General features: G+C 38.6%; 1 protein-coding gene across 1 annotated transcript in view; it reads right to left on the bottom strand.

The window, feature by feature from the left end:
* Positions 1-15331: 15331 nt before the first annotated feature.
* The window catches only part of PALMD (palmdelphin), a 48639-nt gene continuing 47652 nt past the window's right edge, over positions 15332-16318 (bottom strand). The window contains exon 8 of the mRNA XM_040998750.1: positions 15332-15682. Coding sequence (XP_040854684.1) covers positions 15639-15682 — 44 coding nt within the window. The 3' untranslated portion in view covers positions 15332-15638. The remainder of the gene's footprint in view (positions 15683-16318) is intronic.

The raw sequence follows: 16318 nt of genomic DNA, 5'->3' as shown, positions 1-16318 counted from the left end.
GCACTCACCAATTATAAATGCCCATTCTTCTTTCAGTTTTTGAATTAAAATGGATGATTCTGCAAACATTATTTTTTGATAGAAGTGATTGTTCAATTGGGTGCGTTAATAGTCCAAGCCATATAGCCAAAAACAATGTCAGATTTGAAGTTTTCCTCCTAAAGAAGAAATGCTGTGTAAAATAGAGAAGTCTGCTTTTCAGAAAAAAAAATGAAGCAAATTCTAGAAAATTATGGCTAGGGTAGCTTTTATAAGTCAGTTCAGTTTTTAAATTCTCTGGTCTGTGAAAGTCAATGTTAAATAGGCTACAGCATGAATTATCGAAGAAATGAAATCAATGATGTTAGTACTGTTTTTTTCAGGATTCTTGATGCCAAAGTGTATGAAGTGATGCATTTATTCTGCATCCTGCTCCAGCCCATGGTGCACTGGGAAAAGACAACTGCAGCAGAGCCAACTTGGAAGTTCTTGGGGCACATGTAGCTTTTGGCTGAAGTTCTATTTATCCGTAAATGCCAGTGAAGCCGAAAACACACGCAAACATAAAGAACAATGTTCCTTGTTTGAGATAATCCATTACAGATGGGAATGAAAGAAAGGATTCTTCTAAGTTCTTTTCAAGCCACAGTAGAATTCTCACTGTTCCTATTCACTTCCTGCTTTCTTGGCCAACACCCACCAAGCTCACCTCTGCTTGCAGGTCATGGATGATCACCTTCCTGGAATGTCCTTTCAGTTCCTCTCTCCCTAGAACAAACTAGCTGATCAAATGCTATCCCAAGTTCCTTCTTGTCTTTGCACCCTTTCTTCTTAACGACTCAACCAAGACCTCTCGTTGTCCTGACAAGGATTTGTAGGGGGTGAGCTGATCCTGATTACAAGGATGGAGTTGGAGGACTAGAGTGTGCAAGTTTGCTTGTTGATTTAGAAGCTACTCTTGGGCAAATCACTTATCTTTTTAGAGCCCCATTCCATCAGCTGCAAAACCAATTTTTCTGAGTTGTGAGGGTCAAATGCAGGGTTGTCAACAAAAGGCACTTTCTGTGTGTATGTCACTGATGCCTTTGCTGTATGATTGTTAACCTTTGTAGGTTTTGCATATAAAATGCGCATGTATTTTGTAGAAAGATTTTGGTATTCATCTGGAAAATGTTATGCTAAGTGAAATAAGTCAGATGCAACAGGACATCTTTTATATGATTCCGCCTATATGAAACACCAAGAGTAATCAACTTTGCAGAAACAGAAGGTCAAATGGTAGATACATGGGATCCAAGACCAAGGGATACTGCTTCCTGGGTGCTAACTTTGGGTTGATGAAAAGATTATGGAAATGATTAGTGATGGCTCATAGTACTGAGAATGTACTTGATGCACTGAACTATGCATATCACATGATCAAAATGGGGAATTTTATTATTACCAAAATAAAAAGCAATTCACAATCACATTCACAGCAATATTACACAATGGCTACATCATGGAAACAAGTCACATGTCCCATCAACGAATGAATGGATTCACACACATCCTTGTACATTCGGGAAATGGGACAGTATTTGGCATAAAATCACTGAAGTTACTGGCTCATTGCATCATGTGGATGAATTTCCAAAATATTTTGCTAAGTGAAAGAAGTCAAGCGTGAGAGGTCACATACTCTATAATGTCCTCTGTGTGAAATAATATAAATGGGTAAACTCATACAAGAGCAGGTTTATGGTTGTCAGGAGCCAGATGGGCTGGAAGCAGAGGAGAGTGGGAATAATTGCTTGTTGGGTGTAAGATTTTAATTTTGTGGTGATGAAAATATTTTAGAATTGGATAAAGGTGGTAGTTGCTCAACATGAGTAAGAAACATTGCTGAATTGTCGATTTTAAAATGGCTTTATGTTATTTGTCTCATTGCTCTTCAGCAATGCTTCTAGGCAGAAAGTCTGAGGGTTTTGCTGGTAATACACTAGCAATGAATTGAATTTCTTGTTTTGTTGAAGAGGTTGGTGCCACGATATGTTATGCCTAGTGTAAGGGAGAGGAAGTTCTTAGAGCTGTACCTGTTCTCATGATCTCCTACTCCTATGCAAAAAACATTGTGTTGTCCTGTAGGTTTCACATGAGTTACTATTTTTTTTTAAACACGGACATGTGATAATTAAACTCTAGAATAAGAAATTCTTGAGATCATACATTCTGGGATTCTGGCTTCCACTGGTGGTAAGGTCTGAGCAAGATCTTAAGAACCTCATCCTCCTCCAGAAAAGCTGCTGTGAGCTTCAGAAAGCAGCTCTCTGAGGGCCCTGGGGAAGGAGCGGCGGTGGGGACATCCTGGGGAGGGGTCCTCTGCTTTTCACTTTCCAGCTTGGCAGCAGTTGTGGCCAATGTGGTACTGGGTGAAAAGGGAACCAGTGGAAAGCTGTAGCTTACCCGGTGCCGTAAAGCGGGGAACTGATGACTGGGGCAACTACAGATGTTAAGGGTGAGGGAGGGAGGTGATCATATGCTAGAGGGGGATCTTGCATCTTGTTTGGCCACATCTCTGTCTCGTGAACATGTGTGAACACATCTACAAAAACACACGGCTAGTTTCAGCCCTCATGGTAAACAGGTTCCGATCAGGAGCAATCGAAGCCTGTGTGTTCTGTCACTGTGCAGGACCATCATGTTGGAGGGTATAGCAAGGGCAATTGAATAAGAGAACGGAAGGGCATCTGCATCAGAAAGAAGGAAGTAAAAGTATCATTTTTCTTAGATAAGTTAATATTGCGGATAGAAAATCAAAAAGAGTCTTAAGGATTACACCAATAGACCAGTAGAATCAATAAATGAGTTTAGCAAAATTGTAGGATATAAAATCAATATTCAAAAATCAATGGTCTACAACTAGAAATAGCATTCAATTTCACATGGAATTTTTATTATAGGTTTTATTTCATATTAAATGTGTATCTGTTTATCATCTTATTGAAGTAGGTAAGTATAATTCAGTTTACAACAGTATCAAGAAGATTCAAATAATAAAAAACAAAATATAAGACATGAGCACTGAAAACTGTGAAACACTGTTTAATGACTGCTGGTATAATGGAATGGATCTCATGTTCTTAGATCATATCATTGATAAGGCAATATTTGTCAAGTTGATCAACAGATTCTGTAGTCACTAGCAAAACCCAAAATGGCTTTTTCTGCAATAATTGATAAGCGACCCATAATTTCCTGTGGTAAACCAAAGGGTGTAGACTGGCAGGAGCAAATTAGAAAAGGATGAATTTAAAGAGCGTCTACTTCTTAGTGTTAAAGCCACAAAGCTGCAGTAATCGATGCAGGATAATCCTGACATAAGGATGGACACACAGTTCTGTTGAATAGATGGTGAGTTCAGAAGCAAACACGATCAGCTTGTGTTTTGACAATTGCAAAGGCAATTTGAAGCCAGCAATGGTGACCTTTCAACAAGTGGTAATTGGGTACTGGATATCTGGATGCAAAAAGATGTATATAGACTCCATCCTGGTTAGTACGTACAAAAATTGCTCAAAATTGATCACAGACTTTAATGCAAGAACAACTCATAGAAGGAAATACAAAATTGAATTTCTGACATTGCATCAGACATTGAATTGTTAGATACAATAACAGAAACATAATGCTAAAAGAGAAAAATGGCATATTGGACTTAATCATAAAACTTTTGTGCTTCATATATGACACCATCAAAAATTTGAAGGAGGGACAGTCACTGGCATAATAGATGAATCCGCCACCTGTGGTGCTGGCGTTTTGTATGGGCCCCAGTTTGAGTTCTGGCTGATTTGCTTTTGATCCAGCTCCCTGCTAGCATACTGGGAAAAGCAGTGGAAGATGGCCCAAATGCCTGGGCGCTGTCACTCACCTGGGAGACACAGAGCTGCTTTGACTTGTTCCAGTGCTGACTTGTGCTGGCATCTGAGGAAAGAATCAGAGGATGGAAGATTCTTTCTCTCAAATGCTGATTCTTAAAACCAATCAATCAATCAGTCAATCAATCAATCTCTTATTTTCAAAAGAAAACAGAAGACTTAAATTTCCTAGTGGAAGAGATGATAATCTTACAGATTCTGCAGATGCTGAAAATATAATTAGAACAATATAATGAATGACTTCATGTTAATAAAATTGACCCATTAACCGGAAAGTTTTTTTTTTTTTACATACACAGATTAACAAAACTGATTTAAGGAAAAATGAAGGTTGAAGCAATTAAAAAATACTGATGGAATTTGTTAAGCAACTGTAAATAGCCAAAGGACTTTTAAAAACATAGTTGGAGTCTTATAGTTTCTCTTACTTGACTGTCTTTTGTCCTACAAAATTAAAATAATCACAAGACTGTGGTACTGGCATGAAGACAGACATATACACCAGTGGACAAAGTGGAGGGTGCTGAAATAAGCCCTTGTGTGTATGGCCAGCTGACCTTTAACAGGGAGCAAGGGCAGTATCTTCAACAGTGTTGGGAAAATGGATATCCACATCTTAAAGAATGAAGTTAAACTCTTGTTTTCATAGACAAAATTATATCACAATGGATAAAAGAATCAAAATTAAAACTCTACTCTTAGAAGAAAACACAGGGCGAAAGTGTTATGGCAGTGAGTTTGGGAATGATTTCTAGGTTAGGCCACTCCAAAGCACAGACACAACAGTGAAAGTGGACAGAATGGGCTTCTGTGCATCAAAGGCAACAGTAAAAACCAGCATATGGAACGGGAGAAAATACTTCGAAATCATATGCCTTATGAATGTTAACGTTCTGAACACAAAAGGAACAGCTCCACATCAGCAACAAAATCCAAAGAACCTAATTAAAAATCTTGTAGTTGAACTATTATATAACGGAGACCAGGATGCTGGGAAGTGGAGATAAGGTGCAGTAGGTACCTCTGCTTCTGAATAATAGAATGACTCCCAGTGAAACAGTTTAATATACCTTGACAAAATGGGACTAGATTTTGTGCCTTTGTCTATACCTACATTCCATGATGAGCTGAAGTAGTAGAAAGTTAAATGTATAACTTACTGAAGGACTAAACCACCTTAATAATATGGGAGAAAATGGCAGAGAAAATATTTGGATGGAGAGAGGGGGGTGAAAGAGGAGATCTCTATACCAACAAAAATGTGTCATGTAAACTAATAAAAATGATTTAAAACACTAAAAAAAATGACACAAAGAAATTCACATTTCTCCAGAGATGCTATACATCCAGAAGCATATAGAAAATGCCCAATATTATTGATAAACAAGGGAAAGGCACATTAGAGCAACAATGGCACAGCATTTTGTATCTATTAGGATGGCTACTCTCCAAAGAACTCCAGTGTTGGTGAAGTTGAATACAGAAAGTGTTGGAGAAATTAAAAGCCTTAATAAGACTCCATAAATATACAAATGATGGGGGTATATGGAAAGCAGTATGGAGGCTCCTCAAAATATTAAAAATAAAATGATCAGGAGAGGAACATTTGGCAGAACACTTGGGATATTGCTGTGGATGCCTGTGTGTTGTATCTGAGAGTATGGGTTAATTCTGCTTTTATTCTAGCTTTCTGCTAAATAAGTACTTTGGGAGGTAACAGGTGATGCTCCAATAGCTGGGTCCCTGTGAAGCTGTAGATGATAGTTAAAATAGTTGAGTGCCTATCACCTGTGCAGGAAGCTTCACTGGATTTTGGGGCTCCTGTCTTCAACATGAAGCACCCTTGGCTTTGTAGGCATCTCGGGAGTGAACCAAGGGATGGGAGATATTTTTCTCTCTCTCTGCCTTTCAAAAAAAAAATGATAAAAATAAAATTTTCATTTTATCTAGTCTCAGTTCTGAGTGTGTATAGCTCCACCCCCCTCAGAAAGCAAGATATTTAAGACATATTTGCATATTATATTAATTCTAGCATTATTCATCATAGCCAAGAAGTGGATGCAACTCAAACATTTATAGCTGGATCAATGGGTGAACAAAATGGAGTTTATAAATATAGTGGAGATTATTTGCTTTAAAAAGAAGGAAGCCCTTATTTTTTTTATCACCTACTATAACATGGATACATTTTGAGGACATAATGCCATGTGTTATGTATGTTTTCACTCTAATGAGGTTTTGAAAGTGGTTGAACTTGGAAACAGAAAGCAGAATGGTGGTTCCCAGGGATTGGGAGGGAGGAATCTATGGGCAGATAATAGCCAATGTTTGTTTTAGTGTTGCCAGATGAAAAGCTCCTAGAGATCTGTTACACAGTAAGGTGAACATGCTTAGCACTGCTGAACTGTAGGCTTTAAATGGCTAAGAACTGGGGTGAGTGTGCGCGGAGGTGGCTGATGCAGCAGGTAACATGATGCTTGGGAAACTTGCATCTCATATGAGAATGCTTAACCTCGCTCTGATTTCAGAGTCCTGTCAGCGCACATCCCAGGAAGAAGCAGGTGGTGGCTCAGGTGTTTGGATCTCTGCCATCCATTCGGTGGTGGTGGTGGTGGTGGGGATACTGGCTAATTCTGGTCTCCTGACTTTGGCCTGGTCCAGCCCTGACTATTTCAGGCATTTGGGAAGATGTAAAATTTCTGTCTTTCTCTTTGCTCCTCAAATAAAAATGAAAGTTAAAAATGCATAAGATGGTGTAAGCTATGAGTTATATTTTTTGAAGGCACAATTAAGAATTTTAAAAATGTATGTTTGTTATTTAAAACTTTGCAGAAAGAAAATTGCAGGTTTCACTAGTCAGTTGCAGAAAACATTTGAGTCAGTATTGATCAGGAATACACAGACTTTACAGAAAGTAGAGCAGAAACACCCCACAATTGATTCTATGAGGCTAGTATTACTTTGGTACTAAAACCAGACAACAACATTACACTGAAAGAAAAGTGCACACAATAGTACTTGTGAATATTAGATATAAACATCTTTGATTTAAGAATTATTTATAATATATTAACAAATCAAATCCGGCATTTTAAACAAGGATACTAATTTTTCATGAACAAATAAGCTATATCTGAAGAATACCCTGCAAAATGACATTTATATTAAAGGATAAAGGAGCAACACTATCTCATAGGCTCTGCTGATGCAGAGAAAATGTTGGAAAAAATTAAAACACATTCGTGAGAAAATTCAGAACCAAGAATGAGAATAACAGCATCCATGAAAAATTACAGCTGACATTTTTAGTGGTAAATTATGCTATTTTCCTTTTGAAGACCAGATGAGCTGCAAAAGACGGCAGCTACCTAAATTTGTGCTCAACATTACAATGGAAGTCCCAGTCAGTGCAACAGACATTGTATGAAGTCAATGTTATAAACCTGGGGAAGGAAGAAAATTATTTTTAGTTGAAAAAAAAGGCCAATTATTTAGTAGTAAATCTTAATGAGCTTACAAAAACTATGAGAACTAATTAAATTCGCCAAGTGTTAATGGACAATAAGTCAACACGAAAAAGTCATTTCATTTTATAGTCCAACAAGGAAAAAAGTGAGAAAAAATAAAACTGAACTGTTAGTAGCATCAAAACAATAAAATGCTGGGCATATTTTAATCAATAGTTATGCAAGACTTGTGTACTGCAAAACTGTAAATTTTTATTGCAAGAAGTTAAAATTGATCTGAAATAAATGGAGCTATATAGATTGGCAAACTCAATTTTAACATGATAGATCTTTCCAAATTGATCTGTGAATTCTTTCTTTTTAAGATTTATTTATTTTTATTGCAAATCAGAGATACAGAGAGGAGCAGAGACAGAGAGGAAGATCTTCCATCTGATGATTAACTTCCCAAAGGCTGGAGCTGAGCCAATCTGAAGCCAGGAGCCTGGTGCTTCCTCCTGGTCTCCCACACAGGTGCAGGATCCCTAGGCATTGGGCTGTTCTTGACTGCTTTCCCAGGCCACAAACAGGGAGCTGGACAGGAAGTGGGGCTGCTGGGATTAGAACCAGACCTATCTGTGATCCCGGTGTATGCAAGGAGAGGACTTTAGCCACTAGGCCACTGTGCCAGGCCCGATCTGTAAATTCTTAAAGGCCCAATCAAAATTCTAGCAGGCTCACTTGAAGGAGTTGAAAAATTTCTAGAATTCATATGGAAAGATGGACAGTCTTAAATGGTGAAAGCCATCTTTGAAACATCGGGAAGCACATCTAGTGACTATTCTTGGCTTAGATACGATATTCTTTAATGAAGGAAATAAAAGATTCTTGGAGAAATTGCTGATCCCACAATGGGTAACAAATGTGCCGGATAAACTTAGATTATCTCACAGTGCCAGAAAGCAAGAAAAAGCAAGGTCAGAAAGTTTATTGGTGTCTGACCCTGGATAGATATGAGCAGCAAATTGTGATGCAAGTATAAATTTTCATGAATTCATACTGATTTAAATAGATAACTAGGCAAATTATGGAGGGAATGCGCAGTTTCTGTATAGAACAATTAAGATAACTGTATAGGTTCTCTGCCTGCAAGGAGCGAGAACCTCCTGGCTTGCACAATAAATCTTTCCTTCTGAGGAGTACATTGTAGAGAAGGGAGCAAAAGTGACTGCAGCGATCTGGTCAACACTCCTCCATCCAGGTAGGGCCAACACCAACAATGGTAAATCACATTAAAAATACGTGACTTTGATATAGTGGGATGAACATGCCACTTTACCTCTACAAATCTTCCTTTTCCAAACCCATAACTTCAGTCTATTGTGAGAGAACAGCACAAAATATGGAATGAAGAGATTTTCTTTGGTAACTTTATGGTATTATTCTCATTTTTCTGTTATTCTAAAACTAGTTTTAACTTTATGAAGAAATAGGACAAGGTTATCATAAAGACAAACCATTCACAACTATAAATAGTGTTCTATTGTCATAGATAAGTAAAATAGAATCCTTGTATAAGGCCATATTTATAAGGTCAACTAATTGACATTGAAAATGTAATTCAATGTCAAAAATATCATCTTCTAACAAATAGAGCTGGAATGGCTGAATGTATGTAGAAAAATGTTTATTTTTAAATCTTCACATACTGCTTCTTACATTTTTATTTACTTATTTTCCTATTCCATTTAATTAAAAATGCCCCCCTGGCCTGAATGCTGAACACTTAAATGTACAAAATCATGATGTGAAATGAGGAAGTGTAGTGCCAATCTTTATGTGTGACATATCAGCTGAACTTGATTATAGACAGGACACCTGTTACTACTAGTAAGTTGACTCCTCAGACAATTGTGAGGCAGGTGGCATTTATTTCATTTGATAGAAACTGAAACAAGCTCAGGTATGTTGTTTGTTGCCCAGTTGATGTGGCAAACACTTACCACCTGTCATATCCTCATAGTCTTATTTCTGCAATTCCGTGGCTCCAATGGATGGCCCTGGGGCAGTTTAGATTCAAGTTGATGTGGTCCCTCTACAAATGTGTTCTGTGGTTCTGTCTTTATACTCTAGGCCTTCTTCAGAGATTCTGAGCCTGTGGGACTCTTGTGACAACACAATCCAGGAGTGTGGAGGAGCTTATGTTTCTGGAGGCAGACATAAATCCCTAAGGCACTATGGCTGGGGGACAAATAACACAGAGTGCTGTCCTCCAGACAAGCTGTAGTTGATGCTTTATGGGTACGCTTTGGGAATTAGGATGGAAATGAGTCCCTGCTATTTGCAGTAATGACCTTACTTACTCATCATTAGATTGAATGCTCTGTCTTCTTATTGCTCTTGCTTCTTATTGCTCATTTCTAATAAACTACTTGTACACAAGCCCTCATTTCAGGCTCTGCTTCCTGTTGGAATTAGGGATGGACCTAGAAAGCAGACAGTTCAGATAGGATTCTGCAAATATATTGTCATTGGTCAGGTGGCTATGATGGTTTTGTGATAGCTGATAGTGGCAACCTTGGAAGGCTCTACTAATACATCTATTTTATTTTTTGTTGTTTGTTTGCTTCTTATAGTAGTTTTTCAATTTATTATTATTATTATCATTTTATGATACAGTTCCATAGGCCATGGGATTTCTCCTACTCCCTTCCCAAATTTCCTCTCCCCTGAGTTCTCTCATTATAATAGCATAGTTTCTCATAAATAGTCATAAGTCCATGATTGTGGGCGTGGACAACAGCAGAGTCCAGCATCACATTGTCAAGACACATTCAACAGTTTCACTGGGAGTCCATCCTTGATACTGAAGTAGAGATGCACACTGCACCATACCCTCACATCTGGACATGTCAGTCTCCACTACACAGTCACTAGACATCCCCCAAGTGAAAAGCCACAAAAAACCAACAACAGGAAGAAAAGCAGAAATTTACAACGCCATGAAGTTAAGCAACATGCCACAGGACATGATAGTCTCCATTACACAATTAATATACATCCCCTTAAATGAAAAGTCACAAAACATAATCAACAACAGGAAGAAAAAAAATTTACTTGCTGTGAAGTTAAATAACATGCTACTGAATGACCAACGTGTTGCTGAAGAAATGAAAAAGAAAATCAAGAAACTTCTTGAAGAGAATAATGCTACTGTATGTTCTGTGAGTCATTAGAGACTTTAATGAGACTAAAGTGTTGCAAAGAAATGGAACTAAAAACAAAAACATCAAAATCCATGAGACATAGTTTTCACTTATCTTTCTTGATGAGGTGTATCTCCTGTAGGCAATAAGTAGATGGGCTTTGTGTTTTTAATTCAGACTACTAATCTATAATGTTTGATTGATGAGTTTAATCCTTTCAAGGTTAGTATAAATAGGTGGTAATTTGGCCCTGTCTTTTTTAGCAATGGGTTGTTCATTGATTTAGTCTTCTGTTGTTATTTCACTGAGAAGTTCTTCACATTTGCTGGGTGCTGTTCTTCTCTGTCAGGAGAACATGGTTAAGTGTCATTTGTAGGGCTGGTTTGAAAGAGGTAAATTCTTTTAACTTTTCTCTACTGTGGAAGAATTTTATTTCATTTTCAAATGTGAAAGAAAGCTTTGCTGGATTTGTTATCCTGGGCTGACAATTTTTTGCTTTTAGAATCAGAAATATGTCACTGCATTCTCTTCTGGCCTATAGAGTTTCCTGTGAATGATCAGCCATGAATTTAACCATTATTCCTCTATGTGTCAGTTTATTTTTTTCCATGAGCACATTCAAGGATCTTTTTCTTATGTTTCACTGAAGAGAGCTTGATTAGCATGTGTCATGGTGAAGACCACTTTTAGTCAACCCTGTTGGGAATTTTGTGCCCTTCCTGTATGCTGTTTCCCAATTCTTTTTACAGATTATGGGTATTTGCCTTTATTACTTCATTAAATACATTTTTTAAACCCAGCTTCTCTTTCGGCACCTTCTGGAACTCCCATCACTCTTATATTTGGTCTTTTAATAGTGTCTCTCTTTTTTTAAAGATTTATTTATTTTTATTACAAAGTCAGATATCCAGAGAGGAGGAGAGACAGAGAGCAAGATCTTCCGTCCGATGATTCACTCCCCAAGTGACCACAATGACCGATACTGTGCCGATCCGAAGCCAGGAACCAGGAACTTCTTCCGGGTCTCCCACGTGGGTGCAGGGTCCATTGGGCCATCCTTGACTGCTTTCCCAGGTCACAAGCAGGGAGCTGGATTGGAAGTGGAGCTGCTGGTATTAGAACCAGTGCCCATATGGGATCCTGGCGTGTTCAAGGCGAAGACTTTAGCCACTAGGCCAAGCTGCCGGGCCCTAATAGTGTCTCTTAATTCTTGAATAATTTTTTTAGCTTGACCCAGCTCTGCTTCCAACTTTTTGATTGTTTCTCCATTGCCTTCAATTATCTTCCAATTCTGAGATTCTGTCTTCTTTCTCATTCATTCTATTATGCAGACTTCCCACCAAATTTTAATTTGCTCTTTTACATCCTTCATTTCCAATAACTCGGCTTGCTTTTCCTTTACTGTTGTTACTTCCTGTGTGACATATTTCTTAAATTCCTGCATGTGCTTCTTGTTAAGAAACTTTATATTAAGTGTTTTGAATTCTGTATCCCTCATTTTCTCAATGTATTCCTCAGTTAACTTTGAGGTTGGCAAAGACTTTTGCTCCTTTGCAGGGAAATCTTTAGTAATATTCATTGTGTCTTTGTCTCTTCTTTTGCTCTTGGTCATTGTGCTTCTGGTTAGCAGATTCTTCTCCTTGGGATGGGTTTCTAAGCCATGACTGCAGTTTGTCTGCAGTCACCTGTGCCACTCCCTTCAGCGAGTTTCAGATCTGGACTCCTAGACTTTCACCATGGTCTCCGTAGCCCCAGCTCCTGGCTTAGCACTCCACCTCCTGTGATCCCACGCTGTTGTTGTACCATTGTCTGTATGTTTTTCCCACTTTTGGCTTGAGCAGTTTGCAGGAGTAGCGGGATACTAGGTATCCTAAATAGCTAGGCTGTTGGCGGTGCTGATCTTCCTGGAACCTGTTGGCCATTAGGTCTGAGGGTCACACAGACCTATTTTGAGTCATAAGATACAAAAGTTGGTATTATTTTCAATGTAGGACCAGTGCAATGCCTTGACCTCAGTGAGCTTGCTCCCCTAGCTCAGCGCTTGTGCAGCTCATTCTTTTCCATGCTGTCTCAAAACCTTTGCCACACCACACAAAATCACACATTATATGCCACTGTTAGATTTCTTGGTCTGTTGCCTTTAAATCTGGGGACTACCTGGATCTATCTTTGGTGGAACCTATAGGATGCCACGTTATTGCAGTTCACTGAGACAGAAATGAATTCAATTCCAGCTCAGTACATGTGCAGACCTGTCCTAAGCAATATGGTGACTGATTTGGTACCACTGGTGTTTGAGCTGTGAAATCCACCCTGTTCCTGCACTGCCTGTTTGGGATCTGCTGGTCTGCCTCTGCTTCTGGTCAAATTAAACAAACCAACAGGATAGGCAATTTGTCCGAGTTCACCTCCTGAGCTCCCCATGAACTCCCCTTCCCACCTGTTTGCTGGTGGAGTTCCAGCCACTGGTGCAATTCATTTCCTTGCTGACTGAATGGTGCTTGGATGTCTGGTCACTGAAACACTTCACTGTTGTTTCTGCTGCTTTCTTGTGTCCATCAGTCTCTAGGTGCCCCTCTATCGTGGTTCTGCCCTCTCCTATTTTCAGAAATGTGCCTCTCTGCTTCTCCGTGGCTAATGTTTCTCTGTCTATATAAAAAACGTGTACTCACCTTATTCCACCATCTTGATTTTTCCTACTTTAAAAATATCTATTTATTTTTATTAGAAAGGCAGATTTTATACAGAGAATGATCTTTCATTCATTGTTTTACTCCCTAAATATCTGTAACTACCAGAGCTGAGCTGATCTGATGCCAGGAGTCTGGTACTTCTTCTGGGTCTCCTATATGGGTGCAGGATCCCAAGGCTTCAGGCCATTATATGCTGCTTTCCCAGGCTATAAGCTGGGAGCTGGATTGAAGTGGAGCAGCCAAAATTGAAATCAGTGCCCACCTGGTATAGCCGCACCACAGGTGCTTACCCAATATGCCATAGTGTCAGCCCTACACTGACGCAGCTGGTAATGCTCTCACTTGTATAAATTGAGATAAGGTGCAGGTGAAAAGAGGAAAACTGAGTTATACAGTCAATCTGCTCTTGTCTGATTTGGCACAGAAATTGTTACGTACTAAGATACCTTGTGAAGTTGGCTGATTTTTTTTTTTTTTTTTAATAATTCCCCAAGAAGCCTTGAAGAATAGAAATTAGGTCCCTATCAGGCAACTATTTACTCGGGGCATCAAAACAAAACAAACAAAATAAAAAACACATACAGGCCCCAAGGCAATATTTAGAGACCTTTGTTTCCTGTAGTCAGAGGGGAGACTATGTTGAAAATAAAATCCATGCTGCAGTTACAATGGTGGTAAGACTAAAAGGCATTTGCAGGTTTGGCAGATCACTTCTGCTGAAGTCTGAGTCATGAAAGGCAAGGAGTGTCCTGCAGATTTCCCAGGACATTCCAAATGGGCAGAAGGAGCCTGCACACAGAACAATTCAAGTGCTTTTCCGTCATTGTCTTCAGACCCATAATTAAGATAAGGTCTATGGATGGAATTCCTGACTCCTGGCTTTAGCCCTGATTGAAGCCCAACCTTTCCTGGCATTTAGGACAGGAATCAGTGGATGAGAACACCCCACCCCTCCTTGACTCTGCATCTCAAATAGATAGTTTTTTTTTTTTTAAAGGATGAAGTCTTATATTGAAAAATATAGAATGAAGTCTTATATAGGCCCAGTTGAAAAACATAGCATCTGTGTTGGGAGTAAACAGCCTAGATGCTGAGAGTCAAGAGTCGGGCGTTCTGCGCATTCATCATGTAAGGAAAAGATGGGAATGGATTTTGAAGATGTGGGAAAGGAGGCAGTAACATCGGGCACAGTTAGAGAACTTGTTGGCACGGGCATATTTGCCTTCAAATCAAGACTTAACAAGAATCCTTGGCAAGAATTTTTAGGAGTGACATTCTATAGGTATACATTCTTATTAATTTTAATATTAATATTCTAACTTCCTCACAAGAATTATTCAAACCTTAAATCAGATTTATACTCTTTGAGAATATTTTGAAAAGTCCTCTATTCAACACCCAGCAGTCATAACCATTCATTACACCATGGGCTTTCTTTAAACTGCATACCAGGAAGAATGCCTATTTAAGAGTGTACAGAGTCCAGGCCCAGTGCGATAGCGTAGTGGTTAAAGTCCTCGCCTTGCATGCGTTGGGATCCCATATGGGCACCGGTTCTAATCCTGGGGGCCCTGCTTCCCATCCAGCTCCCTGCTTGTGGCCTGGGAAAGCAGTCAGGACCACCCAAAACCTTAGGGCACTTGCAGCCATGTGGGAGACTTGGAAGAGCTCCTGGCTCTTGGCTTTGGATCGGTGCAGCACTGGCTGTTGCGCTCATGTGGGGAGTGAAACATTGGACAGAAGATCTTCCTCTCTTTCTCTCCTCCTCTCTGTATATCCGCCTTTCCAATAAAAATAAATCTTAAAAAAATGAACATAGTTATCATGTGTAAAGTCATGTGCGTTGACAAGATAATCCAAATCTGTGTCATTTGTATGTTTGCTAGTGTTTGAAGTCTGCGCCCGAACAATTGCCTTTGTCCTCAGCAGAAGCATAAATAATTGTCTTCAGATAGTATTGATTTGGGATGATGTATTTCCTTATTATATTTGAAGATGAATGCTTTTGTAATGAGGTATATTCCTCTTGACCTTTCCATCTTTGTGTGAGCAAAGATAGGATTTCAGTTAGTGTAATACAGCCAGGATATGTTAAATAACTTTATTTTGAAATTTAACAAGCTCTTATTAGAAATGCTTTGGTATTAATGCAATACAAATGTACTGGTTTCTCCCTGCTGAATTGTGCCTAGTAACAGGAAAAGTGAAGCACTTTTTCTTCTCAGGCTCTTGGATTTTTAAAAAAATGAATGATGGTTAATGCTAATTCATATGGCTTAATATGGGTGTATTCATATTTATTTGGATTTCAGAAAAACAACAAAAATCCAGAAGAGCAATTTCAAAAATTCCTTAGTTTCTTCTCCAAAGGGTGTTATTGTGGAGCCAGGCCTCTTAGATCACTTTTTTCCCCAGCTTTGCCATTCTCATCCTTAAAGCTGTAAATGAAAGAAAACATAAGAGATAAAGAGTTATTAAAAACTTTAACTTTTACTCCAAATGACCATTTCATAGAATACAGGAAAATTTAGAACATACCTCAGATGTTTTTATCCAACAATGTGAGCATTGTTTTAGTAGCACAAAAAGATAGTAGAAATAATAAGCTATGGTTAACTTAGGAAAGAGGCAGGTTCATAACTAAAAGGAACCTATTTCTGTGAGAGAAAAATTAGTAGTGCAAACATAGTAAAAGATGGGCAATGTAGTGCTGCCTAAAATTTCCTGTCATGTTAATAGCATTCCTACGGGCTACGGACTCTTTTGTGTGTGTATTTCCGAGCTGTACGCTAACGAAAATAAAGCATATTGACACTCAAATTCTATTTCATGCCTATCCTGTCATTAGCTCGTTAAACTTGATTATCTGAAGGCATTCTAGCTTTTGGATATTTAGTGACAAAAATTCTTAATGGATAAAACAATGTGAGCCATTACTTACAAGTGGGAGTGATTATAAATGTCTCTTGGCAAGATACACATACCATTTCAAATGGCAAATTTATCTTTTTTGGACTGCGCTCGGCTTTTAATGTTATAGCAGATCTGGAAAGGATTTTTAAAAAATCTTTATT

This window comes from Ochotona curzoniae, unplaced genomic scaffold (assembly GCF_017591425.1).
Source record: "Ochotona curzoniae isolate NIBS_2020 unplaced genomic scaffold, NIBS_Ocur_1.0 scaffold_1037, whole genome shotgun sequence".
Classification (NCBI taxonomy): Eukaryota; Metazoa; Chordata; class Mammalia; order Lagomorpha; family Ochotonidae; genus Ochotona; species Ochotona curzoniae.
This window is presented reverse-complemented; position numbering and strand designations above follow the sequence as displayed.